A 23,542-nucleotide genomic window follows, 5' to 3' on the forward strand; every position below is an offset into this window, starting at 1 on the left:
AGAGAGAGAGAGAGAGAGAGAGAGAGAGAGCGAGAGAGAGGGAGAAAGAGAGAGAGGGGGAGGGAGGGAGGGAGAGAGGGGGAGAGATAGGGAGATAGAGGGATAGAGAGAGAGATAGATAGATAGAGAGAGAGAAAGAGAGAGAGAGAGAGAGAGAGAGGGGGGAGGGCGGTGTTATCTTAACTATATGTATAAGTGGTTATTTTGTTGGAGTGCTTGATATTTTGCACTCGCAGCACATCTAATGGACGTTCTTGTGAGAAAGTTTACTTACTCAATCGCATAGAATTTAATCTTCTAGCTTGCAAGGACGGTAAAAAAGTTTTTTGTTGGATCAATGAGATACTTTTTTTAATTAGATCCCGAGAAATATCGTCTGTTAATCTGCCAACTAAATAACCTCTGCCCGAGCTATACTGTATATTTCTTAATGGTATTATTCTTATACTTGTTCAAATAGATGTCCGTGCGCGGTGAAATCTCATTAACTCTGTTTCAATTAAGAAATCTCCATATAAATATCAGTTTATATCGCAATGAACATGTATTCATATTAGATATGGCTCATTAGTAGCGAACACGTACATCGTTTCGGTTATAGAGAAACTCATTTGAGCTATTAGCGCTGTACACAGATGATTAGTACAATTACGAGTTAATTAACTTTTCGTCCTGCGGGAATTTTCGAATTTTCTGGAGTCATCGAGTTTTATGCGAAACTAATTTTTCCGCGTTCTGTTTCCACTCTTTGTTTTGACACGAAAAATTTGATTTTCGCTCGGAATACGTCGTTGTTATAACCGTCTGTAGGAAGAAAAAGGTTGACGTAGCGTCGATTTTTTGGAGACGAGTTTCCGGTGTCGATAAGTTATGTGACAGGTTTGTAACGAATGCCTGCAAATTATTTTGTTTCGCAGATCGTTGATTATTTGGCTGATTACGTGATACTAGAGAGAATTTACACCTTGGCAAGAAAGCAGAAAGGCAGAAGCCAATGAAGAACTCGCGCTGGTGGTCAGCTGGTAGTCGGCAGATTCTGCTTTTTTATCAACGCGAGTTCTGATTGGCTTTTGCTTTTCTGTTTTTCACTTTTCTGCCACAGTATGGGCTTCTACCTTAACATGAGACTTTTCGGCTTTGATTAGCGATTTTCCTGTACCGTCGAGTAATGAAAGAAAGCCGAAAAAAGGAGAAATTCTTTTGTACGATTCAGCGTTGCTCGTTAGATACAACCGGCGCTCTGGAATAGGAATTACCTTCCTTTCGTGTACTCATTACGACGCTCTCGGCAAACATGAACTCGCGCGACAAAGAGAAAATGTGTCCGCCGTTATTTTGATGTACGAGATGTCGTGGAAGTCTGACACAGTGCACGAAAAAGTGTCTCGTGCGCTTAGTGTTTTTGAATGAGGTGAAATTGTTCGATCCAGCTCTCGATTGTTATCTGGATTATTATTACATCCCCGTCGCGACGTATTGAGATTCCGACGAATAAACTTTATCGAACAGCCTGGAATTTTGACATATTGGTGCTAGTGATGACACGTGTGATTCGTCGAACTACCTTGCAAAGTATTTTAGCGGATACTTAACGGGGAAAGCCATTTCCACATGAAGCAAAATGATTTCCTACATCTATCTTTTGAGAGATTGTCTATCTCTCTGCAGTTTCACGATTACGCAGTTTCAGATACGGGCGCACATACAGACTCTCGTTCCTGGAATAATTTCCTGTTGAAGATGGCAAAGAGCAGAAAAACAGCATTGGTTTGACGCAATACCTGGCGTATCGTTCGAAACAACATCATTATGAGCTGAGAGATACAAAAACTAATGTTATCTGAGAAAATCCGCGATTTCAATTGAAGCGAGCGCTCTTATTGTCGTTTGAAGACGCAAAACATACAGTATTTTCCAGGAATAAAGAGACATTTCTCAGAAGACATATATACAACTAAATGATATTTATTTACTTGAAGAAACGAGAAAGAACACTCTTTGCCTTTTTCGTGCTATTGAGCTCGCCACGTGGAGCTTTCTTCCATGAAAAATAGTCGTAACAATTTGTGTATCTTTTCTTATGTTAGTCTTCCACTTAACTTTGTTCCATCGCGCTTTCTTTCTCGTGAAATTTTATCGAAAACCCAGGAAAGCGACTGCATATCAGAACCATTGAAATTTTACACAGAAACGAACTTTTCATTCAGTCGTCCATTTATAACGTCCGCTAAAAAAATTCCATGACAAAGTTAAATCGCCGTGCATTAATTCGCATCCTTTTATTCCCTCCCGCATTCTCTCCACCGTATATTTTTATTTTGCCTATTTTGCATTCTTTTCCGTTACCAGGGAAGTCACAGAAGCCAACGGTTTCAGGGCTATTATAGAATTATATCGGCCACCCTTTCAGAGCACAAACCATTTCAGAGGACAAATATAAGCGGATAGCGTTGGCGATATTTTCCCGTGAAATATCAAATCTCTAATTAACTCCTCATCGATTATTTTTAAACATTGATGGTAAGCAAACAGCTATCACTAAGCCTCATCATTTCCATCGAATTTTGCAACAAACAGAATTCCAATTTCTGTCGAGACGAATCGCCATCAGCAATCGCTTTGTTTGCGCAAACTGCGAGTAAACGTCGCTTCGAAGGTCGTCACCAATTACGCGCCCTCGATATAGCTTCGCGACTTTTCCACCCCCGGCAATAGAGAGTCACCGGTATTATCTCTCGCCACGTGTTTCTCGTTTATCTTTGTTCCGTCAGAAATCCACTTAGCTATCCCTCGCCCTTCGAGCTAGGAGTCCTCGGAATAATTCCATGAACGATAAAAATTGAAACGAATCGCAGTTGTATGCGCGTACACGGCACCGTACTCCGCGGAATTGGCATGAATTCCGCGCCGTTGAACCCGCCGCCTCGTTTGCCGACCTTCTCCACCGCAAGATTGACGACTCCTTCGGAGATGTCCGGGAAAAATGATAAAGAGGGAAAGCGCGAACGCGGAACTATTGCGGAAGAAACGTGGTACGTCGGAATGATCGTTGATCTCTACTTTAGTACTTGGTGAGCGTGTCCTTTGACCTTCCGAGGATTTAATTTGTTCGACGAATATTATATCGGCGCGATCGTTTGTCTTGATCGCGCCGATTAAACTTAAGTTAATTTTTCGAGCACGTCTATTATGCACGGCGCCAATCAAGTGTGATGAATGTTTTCGTATTATATTTCGTAATTATAAAGATTTAATGGAGCGATGCGCGTGTGATTAATTACACTGACTTGGTTTGAGCGCCGATACCAAATGCTACGGAAGTATGCTTCCGTGAAACGGGATTTGATAAATGGTTGAATAGTTCAGAGTCAGAATGACTTAGTAAGAATAATATATTTCCAAATTAAAATATCATCATGCGCAATCTTTCCGAGGGTACGCGCCAATTCTTTCACAAATATTTTCCCTTTCCACTTCGTATCTCCGTGCGCATCACGTTTATTTCGTGTCGACACGCATTGCGCCTCACATCAAAAATCGTCGAAATAATAAGCAAATAAACAAATATTTTTGAAAAATATCGTATACCATTCCACTAACGTTACACTTTATTATCGGGCAAGATACGAAAGAGAGTGGGAAGGTAAACAGCAGTTAAGTGCTCTGGCTTCGTCTTACCCTTATTTGCATCGATCTTATTTGCATACTATTGTTTGATCGATAAGCCCTTAACGCGCCTGACGATAACTAATTGTCAGGCAACAATCGATAAAGACGATTCCAAAATCGAAAATCGTGGGCATTTAATCATTTCTGGATCCTAGCCAGAACTTCCGTTGAAACTATTAATCGCGGCAACAGTCCGTTGATTTCATGACAGCGATTCGCGACTTTAATGAGAGGAATCGTTCATGACACGGATATCTCGCAATATGAACTCTTGCTATTTCACATTTCGCCTCTAGTAATACAGATATTCGCAAATCCTCGTCGCGGCGAGACACTGGCTTCCCTATGTGCTTTTAATGTACTTCAACTCAAAGTCCAATTGTTGTACTTGGCATTAAGCATTTAGCAACTTAAGAACTCGAATCGCACGGAAGTTCATTTTCACGAGATAGAATAAGAGAAAGAAAGGGGGAGAGAGAAAAGAGAGAGAGAGAGAGATCAGAGAATACTTGCTATTACGAGACTTGCGTCGCCTTCCATCTTCGTTAATGTCGTTTCTCTTCTCTCTATCTTCTCTCTCTCTCTCTCTCTCTCTCTCTCTCTCTCTCTCTCTCGTTTTCCAAATAATTCATACGTCTCTTCAGACACGGTAGCACGAAGTGGTAATTACGTTCTGAGAGATTAATCTCTACTGGACGCACAGTCGGTCAATCGCCTCCACGTTGCTACTCGTGTGGGTAACGTAAAATTAATCTTCACCGTCTAAATTCAGACAGCCAGCAGCACGGCTGTAGGTGGTCGTCATTTACAACTGCACGGACACATTCGTACTGGATGGCTATAACCGACTCGTCGGAGGAATGATATACGGCGCTATAGCGGAGAGTCGATCTGTCGAGGTATCGCAACGCGAATAACTGACCAACCTCTGTTTGCGCCGATTAATTAACTTTCAATACTCTGTCGACTACAATCCCCAATGTCACAGACAATTGACGAATCCCCTTCGACCACCCAAATGTTTCTCGACACAGTGATTTCGAAATTCTCATTTGATCATAAGATCGTTCAATGCCGATAAAAGTGTTCTCTTTATAAGATTTAATCAATTTTTTTTTTGCGTTTATAAACGCAGTTTTTAATTTCTTTATAAATTAAATTCTTTATTAATTATATAATTCTTTATTAATTATTCTCTAAAAATCTAAAAGAATTCTGAAAATTTGAATTCTGAATCTGAAAATATAACTTCTCGCTTCTCTCTCGCGGCGGAATAAAGTTAATTTATTAGTAAATTTTTTAAGCTTGCATTTATAATGTATTTTACACGCAGTTCAATTAGCCGTTCACAGAACGTAACAAGTGATATTTGTTAGTACTGTTTGGTCAGTTTATTTTATGGTTCATTAAAGCATCATTGTGTTTAAATCGTTAATTACTGTGAGCACTGTTACGTAAAATTACAAAGTGTACCAACAACGCGTAACGTTATAGTAGCTGCTTCCTCGCGGCCATTACTTTGTTGATTAACTTTTAGCGAGATATTTACTCAATTAAATATTTACCAAACAAAGAGGTATTGGGTTAGTCTTTGGATAATCTAATGAATTTTTCTAAAAACATGAATTTCGCGCTACATTCTCTTTTAAGTCAAACGTCATTGTATATCATCAGTTAAGCTCGTAATGCCGATATATGTACGGCATTAGGTCTCTTGCTCATTCTACAGTCTATTAAAGGCAATATTGTATTTAACCCGATAATTAATTTGGCCGTGAACACGTGTAAGCGCGAAATGTCACCGCACTTGTAATGGCGTAATGCCGGCGTTACCGGATGTTATTAATTATGACTTGCACGTAATTCAATTAATATCAACAGCACGTTAATTAGTCAATTATCCATCGAAACTTATGCGTGGCTTAACGGCCGACGTAGTCGCAGCTCGCTATGAGAAACAGCAACATTGGTAGCGCATATAATCCCGCGGATAATCGAGGTGATTTTGCGCGGGAGTTCTCTCGGCGCGAGGAAGTCGACATTTTCGCGCGGGCGATGAAATAACAAGTGCGCGAAGTGAGATTGTTAAATATCAACGAAATATTTTCAACGCTCTATCGGAACGGTGCCGTAAGTTGAGCAGACGCGCACAGGTATTGTAACAGCGTCGGCAAGTTTGCTCACCGGCGAGGCCGCTGAATTATGGATGCACCTCACTTTTAGATTGCATTGTGCATCGTGTGTACCTCCCGATTATCTTCACAGCAGATTTTCGCGATTACACGACACAGGAGTGTTCTTTGCCGCGAGCTCGACTTCGATCACGATAAGATGCGTGTGTGACGGCGTATCGTTGCCAGATGTGCCAGACGTGTCACATACCGGTACGTACACGTGGGAGTTCCACGTCGTGCATACCTCTCGAAGACGGGTTTACGCCAAATCTTAACTTGCTTGTGTAGAGGATGAGAAGGCTGTGCGGATAGGCAGACGTGACGCCGTATAAGTGCGCCGTCTACGACACCCCCCGTAGCTTTCACCCGATGTTTCAGCGCGCAATTTCCGTCAACAAACTTTCGCGTACGGTGTATTTGGCGAACGAGGCTTAAGACGAAGCACCGGCGGAATTAATATTATTTTGCGTCGGCAAGTTTTTTTCGTAACGACCATATTCCACGCCACTTGTCGGTTTAATTAACGAGCCACGAATCCATCCACGCGGAATTCTCCGCTGAATTTCACGCTTGATTCGCCGGTGAATTTCGCTGGAATCGTTGAAAAAGTTGGCCGCGTGTAGCACGGAGGATACCGGTGCGTTCTTAATAACGCGGGTTATTTTCGGACTTCTCTCTTTCTCTGCCGTCGCGTTTGCATGCGTACTCTTGCGATAAAGGGATTACCGCGTAATATAACGCCCCCATAGCTGTAGTAATAATACTCGATGATTTGTGCGCGTCGCGAAACTCACTTCGAGAATATATACGTTGAAAATTACGATAACGTGAACATTTCCGTTGGGATTTATTTGCATACAGATGTAATACAGAAAAAAAAAGATCGTCGCCAAAGGAACAAAAAGAGAAAATAATTCTTTATTCTTTTGTTCGCCTTTTTACGTAACGTGAACGTGGGTGAACTTTTTATGTACGGCTAGGATATTCACAATATAATAATCGCCATTGCGCACGAGACGAATTGCTATTCACGATCTGCATACGCGTTGTTTCGCTTGTCAGTTTTGCCAAGTGTACTCTCTAGCGTTTATTGGAGGCATGGCAGAGGAAGAGATTATCTCTCGTCAATAAAACTTGTTCAATAATTGATACGCTTTTATCAGACCCGCTCACGCGAATATTCGGCGGACGATGCGTAGAATATAAAATTTTATTTTTATGAGCCGTGTGCCGATCGTGTGCATTTGGCAAAACAATTAACAATATCGCGATAATTCCTCCGCGTTGTCGGCGGCTATATTTTCAGTATATCCCGTGCGTATTCGCGCCGTCACGTCTTGTGTTTAATTACATTATACGTATAAATCAACAATGCACAAGCTGACGTCGAATTTCCTAGTTATTATACTCCATTCCACATGCTTCCCGGTAAATAATAGTGTAAGCCACATGTTTCCCGATAAATAATAGTATAAGCCAATATCGCGCGCATTTCGATCAAAATATCAGTTTCCATTCTTGTGCCGGACTTCTCTTTTAATGAGGAATGAACAGCAAGACATTTTTTCGCTTGCGACTCGCACAAAGGATATTTCCGCAACACCTCATTTCTGTTGGTGGCGCGCGATATTTAGTCGTTAATTCGCTCTCAGTGGCACGATATCGTTTTAAGCGTACACGAGTCGATAATGTATTCAACGCACGCTCTATATGAAAGAGGTGTTACGTGCGACGAGAGGCACGCTCTTATCGCAGCGTCAAAATGCACGTCGTAGCTAGGCTGGGGAATTAGAAGGAAGCGATATAATGTGCTGAAGCGGATCATGCACTTATCTGGGTCATCTTCTTCCCGATAGGAATCTATTCACTCGTGCAGATGCAAGTGAATATTTCTAGAAATCCATCAGGGATTCAACTAAATATTTAACAGATCTACGTCTCATGCATGAAGAAATGCGTGTGTCTACGTGGCCATAACAATATTTCAAGTTACGTATCCTAAGAGACAGTGAATTTATATTTTCATGTATATAAAAAATTCTTTTCCCCACAATTATTTCTCTCCTCCTCGTGTCGATATATGTTAAATAGTGCTCTTACAAGTACCTTATAACGATATAAGATGAAAGAAAAGATATCAAGCAAGTTTTGCTTCGTCATATTTTACGTCGGGCACTTTTATATCTAAAATCACCGGTTATACTTCTTCTATTACATATAATTTATACACGATTCGCCCTCATTATACAGTAATATTCTTAATTATGCGCTACCAGCTCGCTACACGTTTGCGTATATTTTGTGTATTCTTGCCACCATGCAGTGAGGGAACGATCGATTCGCACGACGGTCGCGACTTTTTCCACGCACCCCCGGGAGAATTGTATGCACGCGGGGAAACAAAGTTCCGAGCGATTAAGTTCGTAGTCCTGTACCTCCTGTTGTCTTTTTAACGTCGCCACGCGAGAGACCCGGGGGAAACTTAACGTGAAGTGTGCTTCTTTAAACTTCTAATGGACATTGTTAGCCTCCCGAGAACAAGACCGGACGTTTCTACGATTCTACGCGCCACGCTAATGACGCGGATTCTCTTTTTGAAGCGAGACGTCTCTCCGGCTCGCAAAAAGTGCACTTTTAACTTTTAAAGATACCAGTTTTATCCCAGCCGTAACTCAGATCAGAAATGAATAAGTTGCTTGAAAGTGAACATTATGTTCTTCAATTAACTTGCGTGATCGAGCGCTTTAGCATGTTCTATAATTCAAGAAGAATCTCTACACCCCTTCAGCAACGATATTTTATTTCTCGCATTGCTTTCTCACAGAAGGGGGTGCGATTTATTCGACACTAGTTTCAATTAGTTATTAATTAGTTGTAATATTGACATTAATGACTCTTTCAGATCTTTATCGGAAATTAATATCGGTCTCCTATAATCCAAGGAAGCTTTCTATTTCAGCTACGATATCTTATCTCTCGCTTTGTTTTCTTATAGGAGGACGATGCAATTGATTCGATATCGTTACTAATTAGTTATGATATTTATTTAGTTTGAATTAGTTGTAATATTAATATCAATGCCTCTTCCAAATCTTCATCAGATGCAAAATTAATATCTGTCTTCTATAATCCAAGGAGGCTTTATACTATATCCTTTCAACTACGATATCTTATCTCTTGCTTTGTTCTCTTATAGGAGGAGGGTGCAATTGATTCGATATCATTATTAATTAATTACAATACTAATATCAATGAATCTTCCAAATCTTTATCGGAGGTGAAATTAATATTCGTATTCTATAATTCAAGAAGGATCTCTACACCCCTTCAGCTACGATATCTTATCTCTCGCTCTGTTTTCTTACAGAAAGAGGAGGGTGCAATTAACTCGATTCCGTTATTAATATTGTTGTAATATTAATCCTAGAGTCGTCGCATGGGGTCTTTAAGAGAATATTATATCCAAAATAGTCTTTTCTTATATTTTACTCAAAAACCTAATTAAACAACTTGGAACTTATATTGAACTCAAAAACCTAATTAAACAAAGAAAATATTTAAGTTCTCAACATAAAAGATATAAAATAATTTATTATATTGGGGTCTCTCAAGATCCCATGCGTCGACTTGTGTTTGAAAAGTAGCGCGACGACTGCAGGGTTAGGGCGAGTTTTTTAATTCATGCGATGGATCCATCGATGAATTGAAGAAGTCGCCCTTAATATCAATGACTGTTTCAAAAATCTTTACCGGAAGCGGAATTAAATGCCCGAGGGAATAATCGTTCGGAAAATGTGGTGTGCTGCAGGGGTAAGAGCATGTCACCGTGATGTTACATCGAAGCGCTTCGTCGCGGCGCCGGCGAGCGTCGCCAAGCATGGCAAATTCGAGCCTGCCGGCAGGGGCGTCTTCGACGATGAGAGGTAGACGAGCGAGTGTCGCCACCGAGAAGCCTGTCGTACTGCCACCAAGCAGTCCCGGCGGAACGATGGAGAGGCAACGGTCGCCGAGGGGTAGCGTGGTGCCGAATATCGCTCTCGACACCGAAAGCGACTCACCCGACGAGGTTTGTACTCCCATTCTTCTCATCTAATTTTCCGCGATTCCGCATAATTGTTTTATGCAAACGAATCTGAGTCTTGCGAAAAATTCATAGATTCTATTTTAGAACTATGGAAAGGAGAGAAAAGTTTCGACAAATATAGATTCGCGAACTGCTACACGTTTGAACCATTGTCATTTTTAATGTGCACGAAAAGTCAATTTTAGATCTAATTTGATATGTACATAACTGAGGCGTGGAGGAATGCGATTTGAGAAATTGGTTTTTCGTTTCATGTAGAAAATGTGCAGGGGTTTTGGTCGGGATTATTGGCCTAAAATCCATTTTTAATGACGACTGGAAAATAGGTCGACACGCGTAATATTTGCTCGTGCGTGATCAGTGGTCGTGCAAAAGCGAGTAGAAAATTATTCCAATCAGTTGAGATTCCCAGTCGGCTTCCGACTGGAATATGTAACGGATTTTATTTTCTTTTTCCGCTGGCTTCAGGCTACGCAATGTTGCGCAGAATATTCAATTACTCGAGGGATATTCGGGGGCGTAGGAGTGTTTGATGTCGTATACGACATAAATGCCGCGTATTCGATAAAACCAAATACGAGTTTTTGTCACGCCTTTTACGCATTGGTTTATCTATGAAATTTTGAGGTTGTGAAATTATGCGACGGATAGATTATCACGTGTTATTCATTAGCGGGCAATCGGTAGAGTGCAGACACACGAATTTCGAAAGCTATCAGTTGGCTTTGCGCAGTGTGTGAGCGCTGAAATGATTAAAATCCATTCGTTTCAATCTGGCGTTTTCACTCGCAGACATACTCGTGACTTCTCTCTGCGTTTCCACAAAAGGATACAATTTCATCTCTTTGTATTAATTAAACTAGGTATACAAGAGAAAAATCCCATATTTACAAACGTCAATTAAATTAAACAATAAAACCTTAAATACTTCATAAAGAGAATAGTAACACAAAATAAATGTATTTTTGGTCTGCTGGATATTTCACGCGGAAAGAGAAACGTGATCTCCCTGGTGAAAAATTGATCATAAAATCGATGTTTCTAACGAACAGTGTAAAGTTGGAATGTTAATATTTCTGCTCTGATGAATCCCAGAGACGAAGTCAATTTCTCGTGTCGCCGCGGGTGCTCGATTAAATAATAATACAATGATCCTTCCAAGCTTCATGAAATTCTCAATTTCGAGGAACAAGTGCTCTAGGGTCTAAGAACCCACGTCCCGTTCCAGGGTATATGTCGCCGAATCCTACCGGATCTCGAGCAGTACGGCGTCTGTCGCAATTCCCTCGCGCCCGAGGTGAGTCGTAGTCCGCGAAACTCGCTGATACCGGACGACTATTGCAGAAGCCCGCGGGGCTCGTTGGTGCCGGATTCTAGCAGGAGCCCGCGCAACAGTCTGGTACCGGATGTGACGAGAACGTCGCGGAGCAGCTTGATACCGGAGGTCTCATTGAGTCCTCGTCACTCTCTGGTGCCGGACTCGGCGCTTAGCCCGAGGAACTCTTTGGTGCCCGACGTGGCCTACAACCGGAGTCCGCGGAACAGCATGGTGGCTATTGGGGCCTCCAGGACTTCCCTTATGCCAGAGAACGGTAGCGCCGCCTTGGGTGCCACTCGCAGCCCAAGGCACTCGCTAATACCGGATTCCACGAGGAGTCCACGTGGTAGCATGGCAAACTTGGACTTTGACCGGAGCCCGCGCGGCTCGATCTGTCCGGACGTACACAGAACACCCAGAGGCAGCATCACACCCATGGAGGTCGCAGACAGAAGTCCACGCGGTTCGATAGCCTCCGAGTGCCTGAACCAGAGTCCCCGCGGCTCAATCGCGCCCGACCCCAATCGATCACCCAGGGGCTCGATAGTGCCGGACTCTAATCGTTCCCCTCGCGGATCGATATGTCCGGAGGGCAACAGGAGTCCCCGAGGTTCGATCGTACCGCACGAGCAGACGAATCGATCGCCGCGCGGCAGCGTCGGCATGAATGACGTCGAGCGGCACTCGCGAGGTTCCCTTGGAGCTGTCAATGATGATGAAAACAGGAGTCCTAGGGGTAGCATTGGACCAGACGGAATCGATAGGAGTCCCAGAGGTAGTCTCGGAGGCATGCAAGACCGAAGAATGCCGAGGAGTTTGAATCCTAGAAGAGCTTCCGCGGATCAGGGTGAGTCAACTTCTAATTGTTCAACGCTAATGACTCGATATCGTAGATTCTGCTTTATGTTTTGACACATGCGTTTTTTATATCTTTTGATATATCAGAATGAAATTCTTTCATATCAAATGATGTACTTTTGATTTATGGTTGTATTTTATTATTTATTTATGTATTTTATGTATTATTTATTTTATATATTATGTTTTATATATTATATTTTATATTTATATTATATATTTATATATTTATATATTATATATTTATATATTATATATTTATATATTATATATTTATATATTTATATTTTATATATATATTATATTTTATATATTATATTTTATGTATTATTTATTTTATATATTATGTATTTTATGTATTATTTATGTATTTTTGATATATGGTTTAATAAACTATTTTGTAGTTATTGCAATTAAAACTTTAGTTAATAATTACAAAAATAGTTTATTGAATTATACATGTTATAGTACATTAAATTCTTATAGTTACTTTATAGTTTCCATTGTCACATTTCTCTCTGAGTGTGGTAATTGCTGAGAATTTTTTGCTATGAAAGCAGTCGTGCCAAGCAATCCTGCTTTGAGTTGTAGGTTACCCTTTTCCACGGTAAAACAAGTATCTGTATTGAGTTACGGGATTAGATTATCGGGGACTTGTCTCCGATGTCGCGCAACTTTCGTATGGAAATGGCCGCGAAAATGTGGTCGGGTACTTGAACGTATCGAGACCGCAATGCAATGCTCTGTGCTCGAGCACCAAAGTCCACCATGTAACCCGATATTCGAGACGTTACAGCATCGCGGTGAAACGCAATGGGATGTGCAGACGAAATGTTTGTGACTGTCGCAGGTGCGGTCGAATTGCGCCAATGATACGCCTACATATCGCACATGTCAGTTATACGTAGCGGAATTAAACGATTATCTGTCCGGTACTATCGATTTTCATTCGAAGTTTGTTCGGAGAAATCACTGTTGCAGTTAAAACGTACTGCTGGATATCCGTAAAGCGCGTCTGATGAAGACGAAGAACTTATCAATTTTTATTACGCATAGCGTATCGCATGTTCGACATCGATAAGCGTTAAAAGTAATGGATAACTTGTTTTTCTTCGCTTGCAAAATAACTGAATAAAGCTATCAGATAAAAAGTAAAAATTGCGCGATGTTTCATATATTAAAACTAAAAAGCTAATAATCTGATAAAATTTAAATAACTTTAGCATAATTTACTGCTTAATTATTGTACGATTATTTTAGTTTTATAAAATAATTAAATAAAATATCAGCTTATTTATAAAAATTATAAAGTAAAAAAAATTATAAAACTATAAAATTATAAAAAACTTATAATTTTATGAAATTATAAAATATTTGAGGTTACTTTTTTTATAAAAATTATAAAAATTAATCTTATTTTTTAAAATCTCTTTAATCTTTTTATTTCTAAAAATTAATTCTCTTATTTTTAAGATGCAGAAATAAGTAATTATACTTTTTTATGAACCCTTCCCCCGTGTGTATTTTTCCGATTACTTTGTAATATCTTTTAATTTTTGTACACCAAGAGAATATTATGGTTTTCTTTTTAAACATATAAATTTTTTAATTCTTAATTCTACTATGCTTTAGTAGTCCACAGAAATAGATTGCTAGTAATGTCCGTCTTACTAAGGTACACAGTAAGTGTCGTAAGAAACACAGGGGATGTTTTAATAGCATAGTTCATTCTTTAAAACATAAGTACAGCACAGTATGAAATGTAAGGATATATTGAATTACCGCAGAATGTCGATCTACTCGGAGGATTGCAAACATCTATAGTAATTTTTACAAAACAAATCTTTAGCGTGTACGATACAAATTTAGCGCAAGTGGATTCATTAGCAAAATTCTGCGCGACTGTTCGTTACTATTCCCGCCGGTGCAGGTTGGAGATCGATCTCGCGATAACATGTATCTCTCTTCCTACGGTAATGCAGTGGCAATTTGACGCTCATTACCGTACAACTCGACGTCAGGTCTCTGGAGGAGCCGATTAAGTTTCGTTCGTTTCTGCCGTTGCGCCCGAGGCATCGAACGCGCGATAGATACGGATAATATATCTCGAATAGCGGAAATTGGTTGCCGGGCGATACACTCCCGCGTGTCGGTCGTCATGGTGTCGTGCATTCGATACTTCTCGTCGGATGCGACAGACATTCCGCGTCTCGAAACAACGCGTGACACGACTTACCGAACGGAACGGAAGGAGCGATCTGCCAAACGATGCAAAACAATATCGACAAACCCGAGCACGATCCGACGCATCCGACCTCGGCGTGGGCTTTCGCCATTAAGAAGCGACGCCGAGAGAAATCCTTTCATCTGTTTTCTGTACTCCCACGCAGTTAAATTTATTGCGCCGCGATTCAATCAGCCCTTGCAAATGCGACTCCATGTCAGGTATTCTCGATTTTACGCAACGACTTCTCAATAATATCATTGTGCCTCGGCACAAGCGCGATATTGAGAAGCGAAAACTTCCCGATTTGTTAGATTTTTTCATTATTCGATCTTTCAATTTTCCGAAACACTACAATATCGTTGTGTCGGAGATTTGCGGAACTTCGTCGAACTTTCAGCCGTGCTTCTTTTATTAACCGCAACGCGGAACATACCAGATTCAATTAAAGTATATCTACCATCGTTATTGCTGGCACTTTCTGACATCTTTCAGATAATTGCGCGATGCAGCGTCTGTAAAATGACCGATCTTTCCGACCGACGAACTTATATACGATCTACTTTCGCAAACTCCCTAATACCACTGAGCTGCTATTGTCGGCTCAAAAGTCCACATCCTGCACATGTGTTGGCACGCTGCAACGTTAAGCTTCATGAGCCAACCTTAACAAACTTGCACACGGCTTACCACTGCCTTAGATACATCCGCATACAGATGTATATATTTCGCGGTAACGAGTTCGCTATTAATATTCTTGAAGCAGAGCTGTCTCGCAGAATAAGACATAACTCCTGTGAATTGTATGCAGCTGAGGAGCTTTTTAACGTAGTGAAACGACGACAGGAAAATGAGAAGCTTTTTCGCCTCAGCAATAATTAACATCATACGCGTTGATATATTGCGAAAGGTTATGCTTCGGTCGCGCAAATTGGCCTGATTTTGTCGAGCGTGCACGGCGCTTATTAACGTCAGCGGCCACGCAGAGCCACCGTTGGTCACGAAATCGAAATGCGCGTCCGATAGGTACTGCTACTTAACTGCTTTCGCGCCAATGTAACGCGAAAAGGGCTTGCGTGCGTTCATACGCGATCAGCAAGGCGGCCCGCGCGTTTTCCCTCCGGACTTTTTCAGCGAGTGAAAATCAAGTTACACGTACAAGGTGCAATTTTCTACTCCATAATTTCGCAATCTCCATCGTTGCGGATTTATTTTAGCAATTGTAATTCTGGACACGCATCAAAGCGCTTTTCTGCAGCGAGTCGCGCGAGGAACGTTGCGATAATCGACATCGCTTCAGCAGATGGGGGCGATTCGTATTCCGTAAATTAAAAGCGCGGATTTATCGCACGAGGCAGCGGCAGCTCGCTGACAAAGATATCTCGTCGCCCGAGTGTAGCAGTTTGCAATATACGCGATCTCTTTGCTGAAAGCGAAATTCACACGGGCACACGACGAATGTAAATTAAAACCCGCACTAACGCTATTAATTATTAACACAGCACTGTGCTTGCAGCTATGCAAATGTGTGATTATTGTCCAATGTATGATTATCTGGTGACTTGCTAACTGCAAACACGAATGTATATGCATAAATGTGTATACTGAGGCGAGTATAGAATAGAAAATAAATATTTAAAACCAGCATATTAAACTAGCATATGATCAAAAGTGCAAAATTTGAACACTAAAACAAATCGGATATTACTTGATTGCGTTTAGTAAACAGATGTAGGAAAATTCTCTCGCGCAATGAAGCAATTTCGTGTACACGAATTTCAAGAACGTGAAAATGTGTTCTAGCTGTAGGAGGAAATTGGTCATAGTTATGCAAGAATAATCCAACCTACTAAATTATGATTTTCGAGTTTTTGCTTCACCAGTGGGTAGCTTTTATGTTTCTCCATATAAAGCAAACAAGTAAAATTAATTAAAAAACAGTTTCTATTTTATAGAAACTGTTATTATTCTATTCTATTTTAAACAGTTTCTATTTTAATTTCTATTCTTTATTAGTTACGTCTTTTTTACTTGTTTTTTTAAGAATTAAGATTGCCAATGAATACCTCTAAAGAGAAGAAAATGAGTATGCTTAACTTCTCGAACGATTACGAAGAACTTCAGTGCAATGTATATTTTGTAAATTGTATATCACTTTTCCATAAACGTATTTTACATAGGTTGGATTATCTTTGCATAACTACCATTGCCGACTACAGATGAAGAAAGGAAAAATAAAATATCTTCTATCTGTATTTCGCGATCTTGTTGGCCAGGAGTTGATTGCCGTCGATATATATTCACGTGATAACGAGCAAGGTTGTCTCGAGCTTTACAAGATGCCCGGGGAAATTCAAATATTTGCGTTTATCTAGGGTGCACGAGAAACCGAAGTTCCTCGCCTTATCGCCAAAGAGAAGTGAGCTCGGGAAGTGTCAGATCAGGCGGAAGCGCCGGCGCCCAGATCAACCTGGGATACGGGACGAATGCCTGGGCCGACTCCAGGCGAGCCAGCAGCTCCGTTTCGCAGGTAACCTCTTGCCCCCTTGTCGGCTATTGTTATCTCGGCTACGTACAGGGAATTTTCTTTCTCTGCCCGCGTCGTTTACGTTGCACGTCTCAGTTATGCTACGAGTGTTTCGCGATACTTCGTCCGAGTGACGAGAAAAGGAACGACCAAGACACGCGAGACCTTTATGGCGCACCGGCTGTACCACAGGTGACTCGAGAGTGCAATTTGTCATTAATCATTCGTCGCAGTAATTACGCCGGTGACGCGAAATGTCGCGGACAGCGGAAATGATGCTTTTCACGCGCAGGAAGCACGCTAACAAGTGCGACCTCCGTGAGTTTAGAGAAGGTTTCTTCTCCGTTTCAACGTTTGTTGAAACTTTGCGCGAAACGGCCAAGCTCGGGCGCGTAGTTATTTCTATCACAGCTGAAGTGCCATTTTAAATATGTATGCAACGATATCTCGCGAACCAGAATGTCATCTAGCTGGCACAACGGAGCAATCTATCGAACAGAGGAAAAGAGAGAGAGAAAGAGAGAGACAGAGAGAGAGAGAGAGAGAGAGAGAGAGAGAGAGAGAGAGAGAGAGAGAGAAAGAGAGAGAGAGAGTTAATATGCTTCAGATACTCTATAGAATATCTTACGCGACTTTTCATTGAAGCTTCGTTCCCTGCGAGCCAGGGATAGTATTTTAAAATATTAAAAGATACTATCCGCATAAACTTTCACGATTATAACGACGTGAAACAAATGATGGAAACTTTACTTCTTTTAATTATACTCGTCAATAAAATTATCGCATAGGTAAATTCATGTCGACATTTTGCACAATTTTAAATAGACATAATAGCGCGAAACATTATCGTATTTGAAATCTTTCTTTTTTATTTTAAAGAGCGTAAAAGTCTGAAGTTTAAGGAGCATTCGTAAATTTTGAATTTACTCTTTCCCCTTCCCGCAGTCTTTTCAGAAGTAAAGACGTGTTGCGTCTCCAAAAAATTGCACAATTTGACGTATCCTACGAGGTAAACTAAATTCTTTTCATAAATTTCATGATAGCCGTTGTAAAGTACAGACTTTCTCCTGCAATTTAAAAAAAAAAGTGAACTAGTACGATCTTTTTTTTCGGAGTTACGACATAATTACCTATGCATTTTAATTTTAAATGAGCATAATACCGCGAAACACTATCGTATTTGAAATCTTGTTTTTTTATTTTGAAGAGTGAAGTCCGTATTTTAAGGATTTTTATTCGTCTGATTTTGAATTTAATTTTTCCTTCCCGCAATCTTTTCAAAAGTAAAGACGTGTTGCGTCTCCAAAAAATTGCACAATTTGTCGTATCCTACGGACTAAAATCCGTGGACTAAATTTTTTTCGTAAATTTCATCATAACCATCGTAAAGTATAGACTTTCTCCTGCAATTGAAAAAAAAAGCGGATTTGTGTGATGTTTTTTTTGCGGAATTACGACATGTCAAAGTTACCTATGCATTTTTTTAAATCGCTTAATTTGACGCCCTTTATTGAGTAGAGTGAATTCTTTTCACAAATCTTACGATAATCATCGTAAAATATCGACGTTTCCTTGCAAATAAAAAATAAAGAAGAGACGTGCTAATGGTAATGCTAATGCTGATGGTAACTGATTAAAAATGCATAGGTAACTTTGATACGCCGTACATCACGGAAGAAAGTCGTGCACACCTCTTCTTTATTTTTTTATTTGCAAGGAAATATCGATATTTTACGATGATTATCGTAAGATTTGTGAAAAGAATTCATTCTACTCAATAGACGTCAAATTAAGCGATTTAAAAAAATGCATAGATAACTTTGACATGTCGTAACTCCGCAAAAAAAAATCGTACAAATTCGCTTTTTTTTAAATTGCGAAGAAAGGAATAGGAGAAAGTTTATACTTTACGAAATTACAGTTTGCGAAGAATAGGAGAAAGTTTATACTTTACGATGGTTATCATGAAACTTACGAAAAAAAATTAGTCTATCCCGTAGGATACAACAAATTATGCAATTTTTTGAAGACGCAACACGTCTTTACTTTTGAAAAGACTGTGAGAAGGAGAGATTAAATTCAAAATCGGACGAATGCTTCTTAAAGTATGGATTTCATTCTTCAAAATAAAAAAAAAAGATTTCAAATACGATAGTGTTTCGCGGTATTATGCTCATTTAAAACTAAATGCATATGTAATTTTTGATGTGTCGCAACTCCGTGAAAAAAAATCGTACAAGTCCACTTTTTTTTTAAATTGCAGGGGAAAGTCTATACTTTACAACGGCTATCATAAAATTTACAAAAAAAATTTAGTTCGCCTCATAGGATACGTCAAATTGCTATGATACGTGCAATTTTTTAGAGACGCAACACATCCTTACTTCTGAAAAGAACTGCGGGAAGAGGAGAAAGTAAATTCAAAATCGGACGAATATTCCTCAAACTACAGACTTCACTCTTTAAAATAAAAAAAAGAAGATTTCAAATACGATAATGTTTCGCGCTATTATGCCCATTTAAAATTGTGCGAAATTTTGACATAAATTTACCTTTGCGATAATTTTGTTGACAAGTGTATATTTACGAAGCAAATATAACATATATAGAATTAATCATTGAATTTACATCATACAACAATAAATTTTCTCTTTTATCGATACAGTAACAAATTTACTAGAAGTTACACTTAGATTTTCACGTTACATATGATACGACATATTGTTTTGATTTGAGGCAAATTTTAACATTTTTTTCGTATTTCTTCCGTATTTATATCTCATCATTCTATTCTATTCTATTTCTGATAAAAATATGAGGGAAAAAATCTGATTGATTGCGAGAGACTCAACGTTGCTAAGTAATATAATATATTTAAAGTTATTGTACGTACATCAGTCTATCAGAGTGGTTATTAAAGCGGTATACACACACCAGCAAGATATCATGTCTTTTTGTACAAGGAAACAGGAACAGACTTGTTAACAGGTAAGTTATTAAAATCCTGATTCGATCAGATAATTATGAGATGGGTCTCGTCTAAGTCACGGAATACGGATCGAAAACTTGCACGTGCATCACTCAAGTATTAAGCAGAAAATAGATGCGTTAAGACTGAGACTCGTATCCTCGTGGGAGGTTTGCCCCAACAGGCGTTGCTCTTTGCCAAATTAATTTCCGTCGAGCCAAATTTCAATCGAGTGCAGAGCGACAGCTGCATAGACACGTTATTTCCTGTTTCTTCTGTTTTTTTCTTTTCCTCGTCTCCCTCTTTTCGCACTTAATCTCTTTCCGCGCTTATCCCCGTAAAATGTTCAAAGTAATTTCCTTCGTTACTGCTCTCAGAAATGTCGGCCTTGCAGTACTTCTCTTTTCTCTCACGTTATATCACGGCGGAATATCTATTTTCTCATTTGCAACTTTTTGTCGATCAATGGTAAAGTTTGCTTAAGTCTACTTACAAAACTAGAAAACGAGTTGAGATGTCCCTGGCGGAAGATAGCCGTGTGATAAAGAAAAAACGGAGTCACAGATAAAATTCGTTCATCTAATCAGTCGATTGAAAGAAGTGTGAAATTAATCGCACGTAGGGTAAGCCTAACAAAGTTATCTCGACGCCGTTCATCTCTCGGAATCGCTCGTTCGTCCTTTAATTAGATCACCTAGAATACAGAATGGCTTTCCCCGGCGGAGAAAGTTCTGTGCTGAAAGAATAACTCGCACGATCTGAAATTGCATTCCTGACTGGCTCCACGGTACGGACACAACGTGGCGCGATATGTTGCTGCAACACACGCGAGGTGAAGTAACGAGTGAATAACGATACGATCCCGGTAGCTTCGCAACGGAAATCCTATACACCGGCTTTTGTTCCCTTGCACTCTACCCTTTGCCGGAAAATTATAATGAGTCCGAAAGGGCTTATTTCGTCTTACGTGAGCTCATTTTTCTGTTTTATTTGCAAAAGAGGGAAACTATAGGAATGTATGATGCGTCTCCGGACCTTTGAACGCGCGATGACGAGACGACGCTTCCAACAAGATTTTTCCTCCTTTTCCCGCAATTCCGCTTTATTCGAGAAATGAAGAATGACTGATGCGGTTTCGGCTGCACGACTCGACGGGGTTTTACGCGATGAAACTGGCGCGCCCCCGCGAGCTCTTGGGATTTATTGCGAGTGCTGTTACGTGCCGCGAGCTCGCGTGTCTTGAGACACCAGATGTTCCCGGACTCTAAATAATAAACGAAGCACTGTCCTTGCGTTCAAATGTGTAAATTCCAGTGCGCATATGCGCGCGCCGGGGATGAAAAGTTGAGGATTTAAAAGCGCACTATTTGTACACAGGCACGCTCTGTTCGTGACAGCTTAAATTTTTCTCGCGCAGCGTTCACGCTCGCCGCTTATTTCGCACGCAAGAAACCCGTTTGGAATGTGTACGCGCTAGACGAGGTCTCTCAAAGGATCAATTTCGTACGGCATAAAGCGGGAATCGGTGGTACGGTGAGAAATAAGAGACGTGTCAGCAACCGTTTGGTGATGCTGCGTTCGCGCTTTTCACGATCGCTTATTGGATCCACGTTGTGGAAGGTGAACGGAATATAAATTGATCTCTGGTGTCGAACCTGAGCGGCGTTTCGAGAGAGCACTGATAATTCACGAAAGAGTGCCGAGACCGATAATTAAATCGCATCGACGGAGCTCGGTTTCTTCCAAAACATATCCTTTCTCGTTTTTCTCCGCCGATCGAATTTCTTCGTAAACATTCTTTTCGCACAGCATGGAAATTTTATTTGTCCCGAATGAAAGTTGTATTGACATTTGGGAATATTTGAAAAATTTTCTGACATTTATAAATTTGGACGCGAGCGTTAATTTTCGTTTTTGCTTCATAAAAGTTGTTCAACATGCGTTCCTTGCGGACGAAAAAACTGCTTTGGCTTGGTTGAGTAATTGGATTAATTCATAATCCAGGCATCCTAGATGCAGGCAGGGTAACACATGGTAAGGTGAATTAATATACGGGATGTAGCAACAAAGATAGAATAAACACAAACTGAAACGTCGCGAAGCAACATTAGCGAAGTGAAATCGATTAAATGTGGGGAAATTCAAGAGAAATGCGAGCGTTTGCAAATTTTGGCGAAATCGTTTCCGCGAGGAGAAGCAACGTCGCCTGTGCGATATTAAACAAAGTGAATGTATTTGCTGGCGGAAAATCGCATTACGTTTACGAGAGACTGTCGGAAGAAAATCTGATTTGAGCTGTCTCGCGTGTGCTTTCAGCTTTCAGGCGACGAGTCACGTCGGCTTTGCGCCGGCGGCGCCAAAGTACTCGAAAAGAGCGACGCGGAAGCTGCGAACCTCGGCGTAGCGACCTACGGTTCGGTCGTGTTTCAGCTGAAAGACGCCCATCTCGAGGCAAACGGTATCTGCGACTTTGTCTTTCGCGCACTCAAGGTTATCAGCAAGACGATGACGTTCACCATATGTCTCAGCTGTCTGTCCACTGTGCCTATCTTGATGTTCATCTTTGGTGAGTGTGACGTTACGCAAAGAATTGCTTTTTCTTGCGAGCGGGCGCAGAGAAGAGGAAACGGCCTCTCTCGATTGAATCTCGCGCGGGAACTTTGACCGATGATCAACCGCGCGGGAATAATTCACTCGCAAGGTAAAGATGTTCGCGAATGGTATAATGAATATTGCACAATGAGCAGCGGCGGGATAAGTGGGTCGAAAGTGGCATTACCTCTCTCTCGGGGCTGCTCGTCGCGGTTCGATCCGTTTTATACTTCGGCAACCGTCGCGGGATCAATACTTAGTATGCCTGTGCTTAAGAATTAATGACGGACTTTCTCGTGAGACTTGGTGGAAAGGAAGACTCAGTAAGGCGATATCACCCGTTTCCGTCTACTCTTACATCATCACACACACAGTGCCTCTTAAAATGTGAGCTCTGCTGTCGTATCTACTTGATATATAAGGTGTCTGACAGTTATTGACACATCCGTTGTACATGCAGATAGAACTCATTAAGCTGAACACAAAACTCCCCCACCATTTCGCAAGCAAACACGTAGGATTTTGCATTATTAATTAAGGAAGATTGATGAATAACTCGCAGACAAGTGTCGCAATAAAAGTGGCGCGATAAAAGTCTCAATAAAAGTGCGATCCACGCGCGATACGGTTTATGAGAGCTGTGATGACGTCTGCCATCATGTGCTTGTACATTAAGTAAAACTGAAAAAAAAATTCTCTACTATTTTGCAAATAATCACATAGATTTTTCGTTATTAATTAAAGAAGATTGGCATATGATTGTGCGCGAAGCTGCAACAATTCTTGAATTAATAATTCAAAACTTTACGTGGTTATTTACGAAATGGAGTTTGCGAAATAGAGAAATTTTGTGTTTAGTTTGGTCTAGTTTCATCTGCGCACAACAAATGTGTCATGAATTATCAGACATCGTGTATAATGTTAATTTGATACTTTTTATTGCGCTATTTTTTCATACGATCCCTCTAATCTATCACTTAACACTTTCCAAAGTTAACGCGTCCTTGTATTTTTTATGCACATGAAGGAAAATTGAATTGATTCTTGAAAGGAGATTAAGAGGGATGGAATAATTAAATAAGATGTAGCTTCCCGTGTGTTTAAATTATAAAATTTCGTGAAACTTTC

At 40.4% G+C, this 23,542-nt stretch overlaps 1 protein-coding gene across 4 annotated transcripts in view; it reads left to right on the top strand.

Annotated features, from left to right (window-relative positions):
- Positions 1–23,542, top strand: part of LOC116843372 — an 86,983-nt gene that overhangs the window by 8,234 nt on the left and 55,207 nt on the right. For all 4 annotated transcript variants that reach the window (XR_004377875.1, XM_032813754.1, XM_032813751.1 and 1 more), the window contains exons 2-5: positions 9,652–9,909; positions 11,156–12,092; positions 16,703–16,857; positions 22,139–22,388. Coding sequence is in view for 3 of the 4 variants with exons in the window: in XM_032813754.1 (XP_032669645.1) it covers positions 9,673–9,909; positions 11,156–12,092; positions 16,703–16,857; positions 22,139–22,388 (1,579 nt within the window). In the remaining variant the exon portion in view is untranslated. The remainder of the gene's footprint in view (positions 1–9,651; positions 9,910–11,155; positions 12,093–16,702; positions 16,858–22,138; positions 22,389–23,542) is intronic.

This window comes from Odontomachus brunneus, unplaced genomic scaffold (genome assembly GCF_010583005.1).
Source record: "Odontomachus brunneus isolate Ranch 3 - 2012 unplaced genomic scaffold, Obru_v1 Obru_scaffold_032, whole genome shotgun sequence".
Classification (NCBI taxonomy): domain Eukaryota; kingdom Metazoa; phylum Arthropoda; class Insecta; order Hymenoptera; family Formicidae; genus Odontomachus; species Odontomachus brunneus.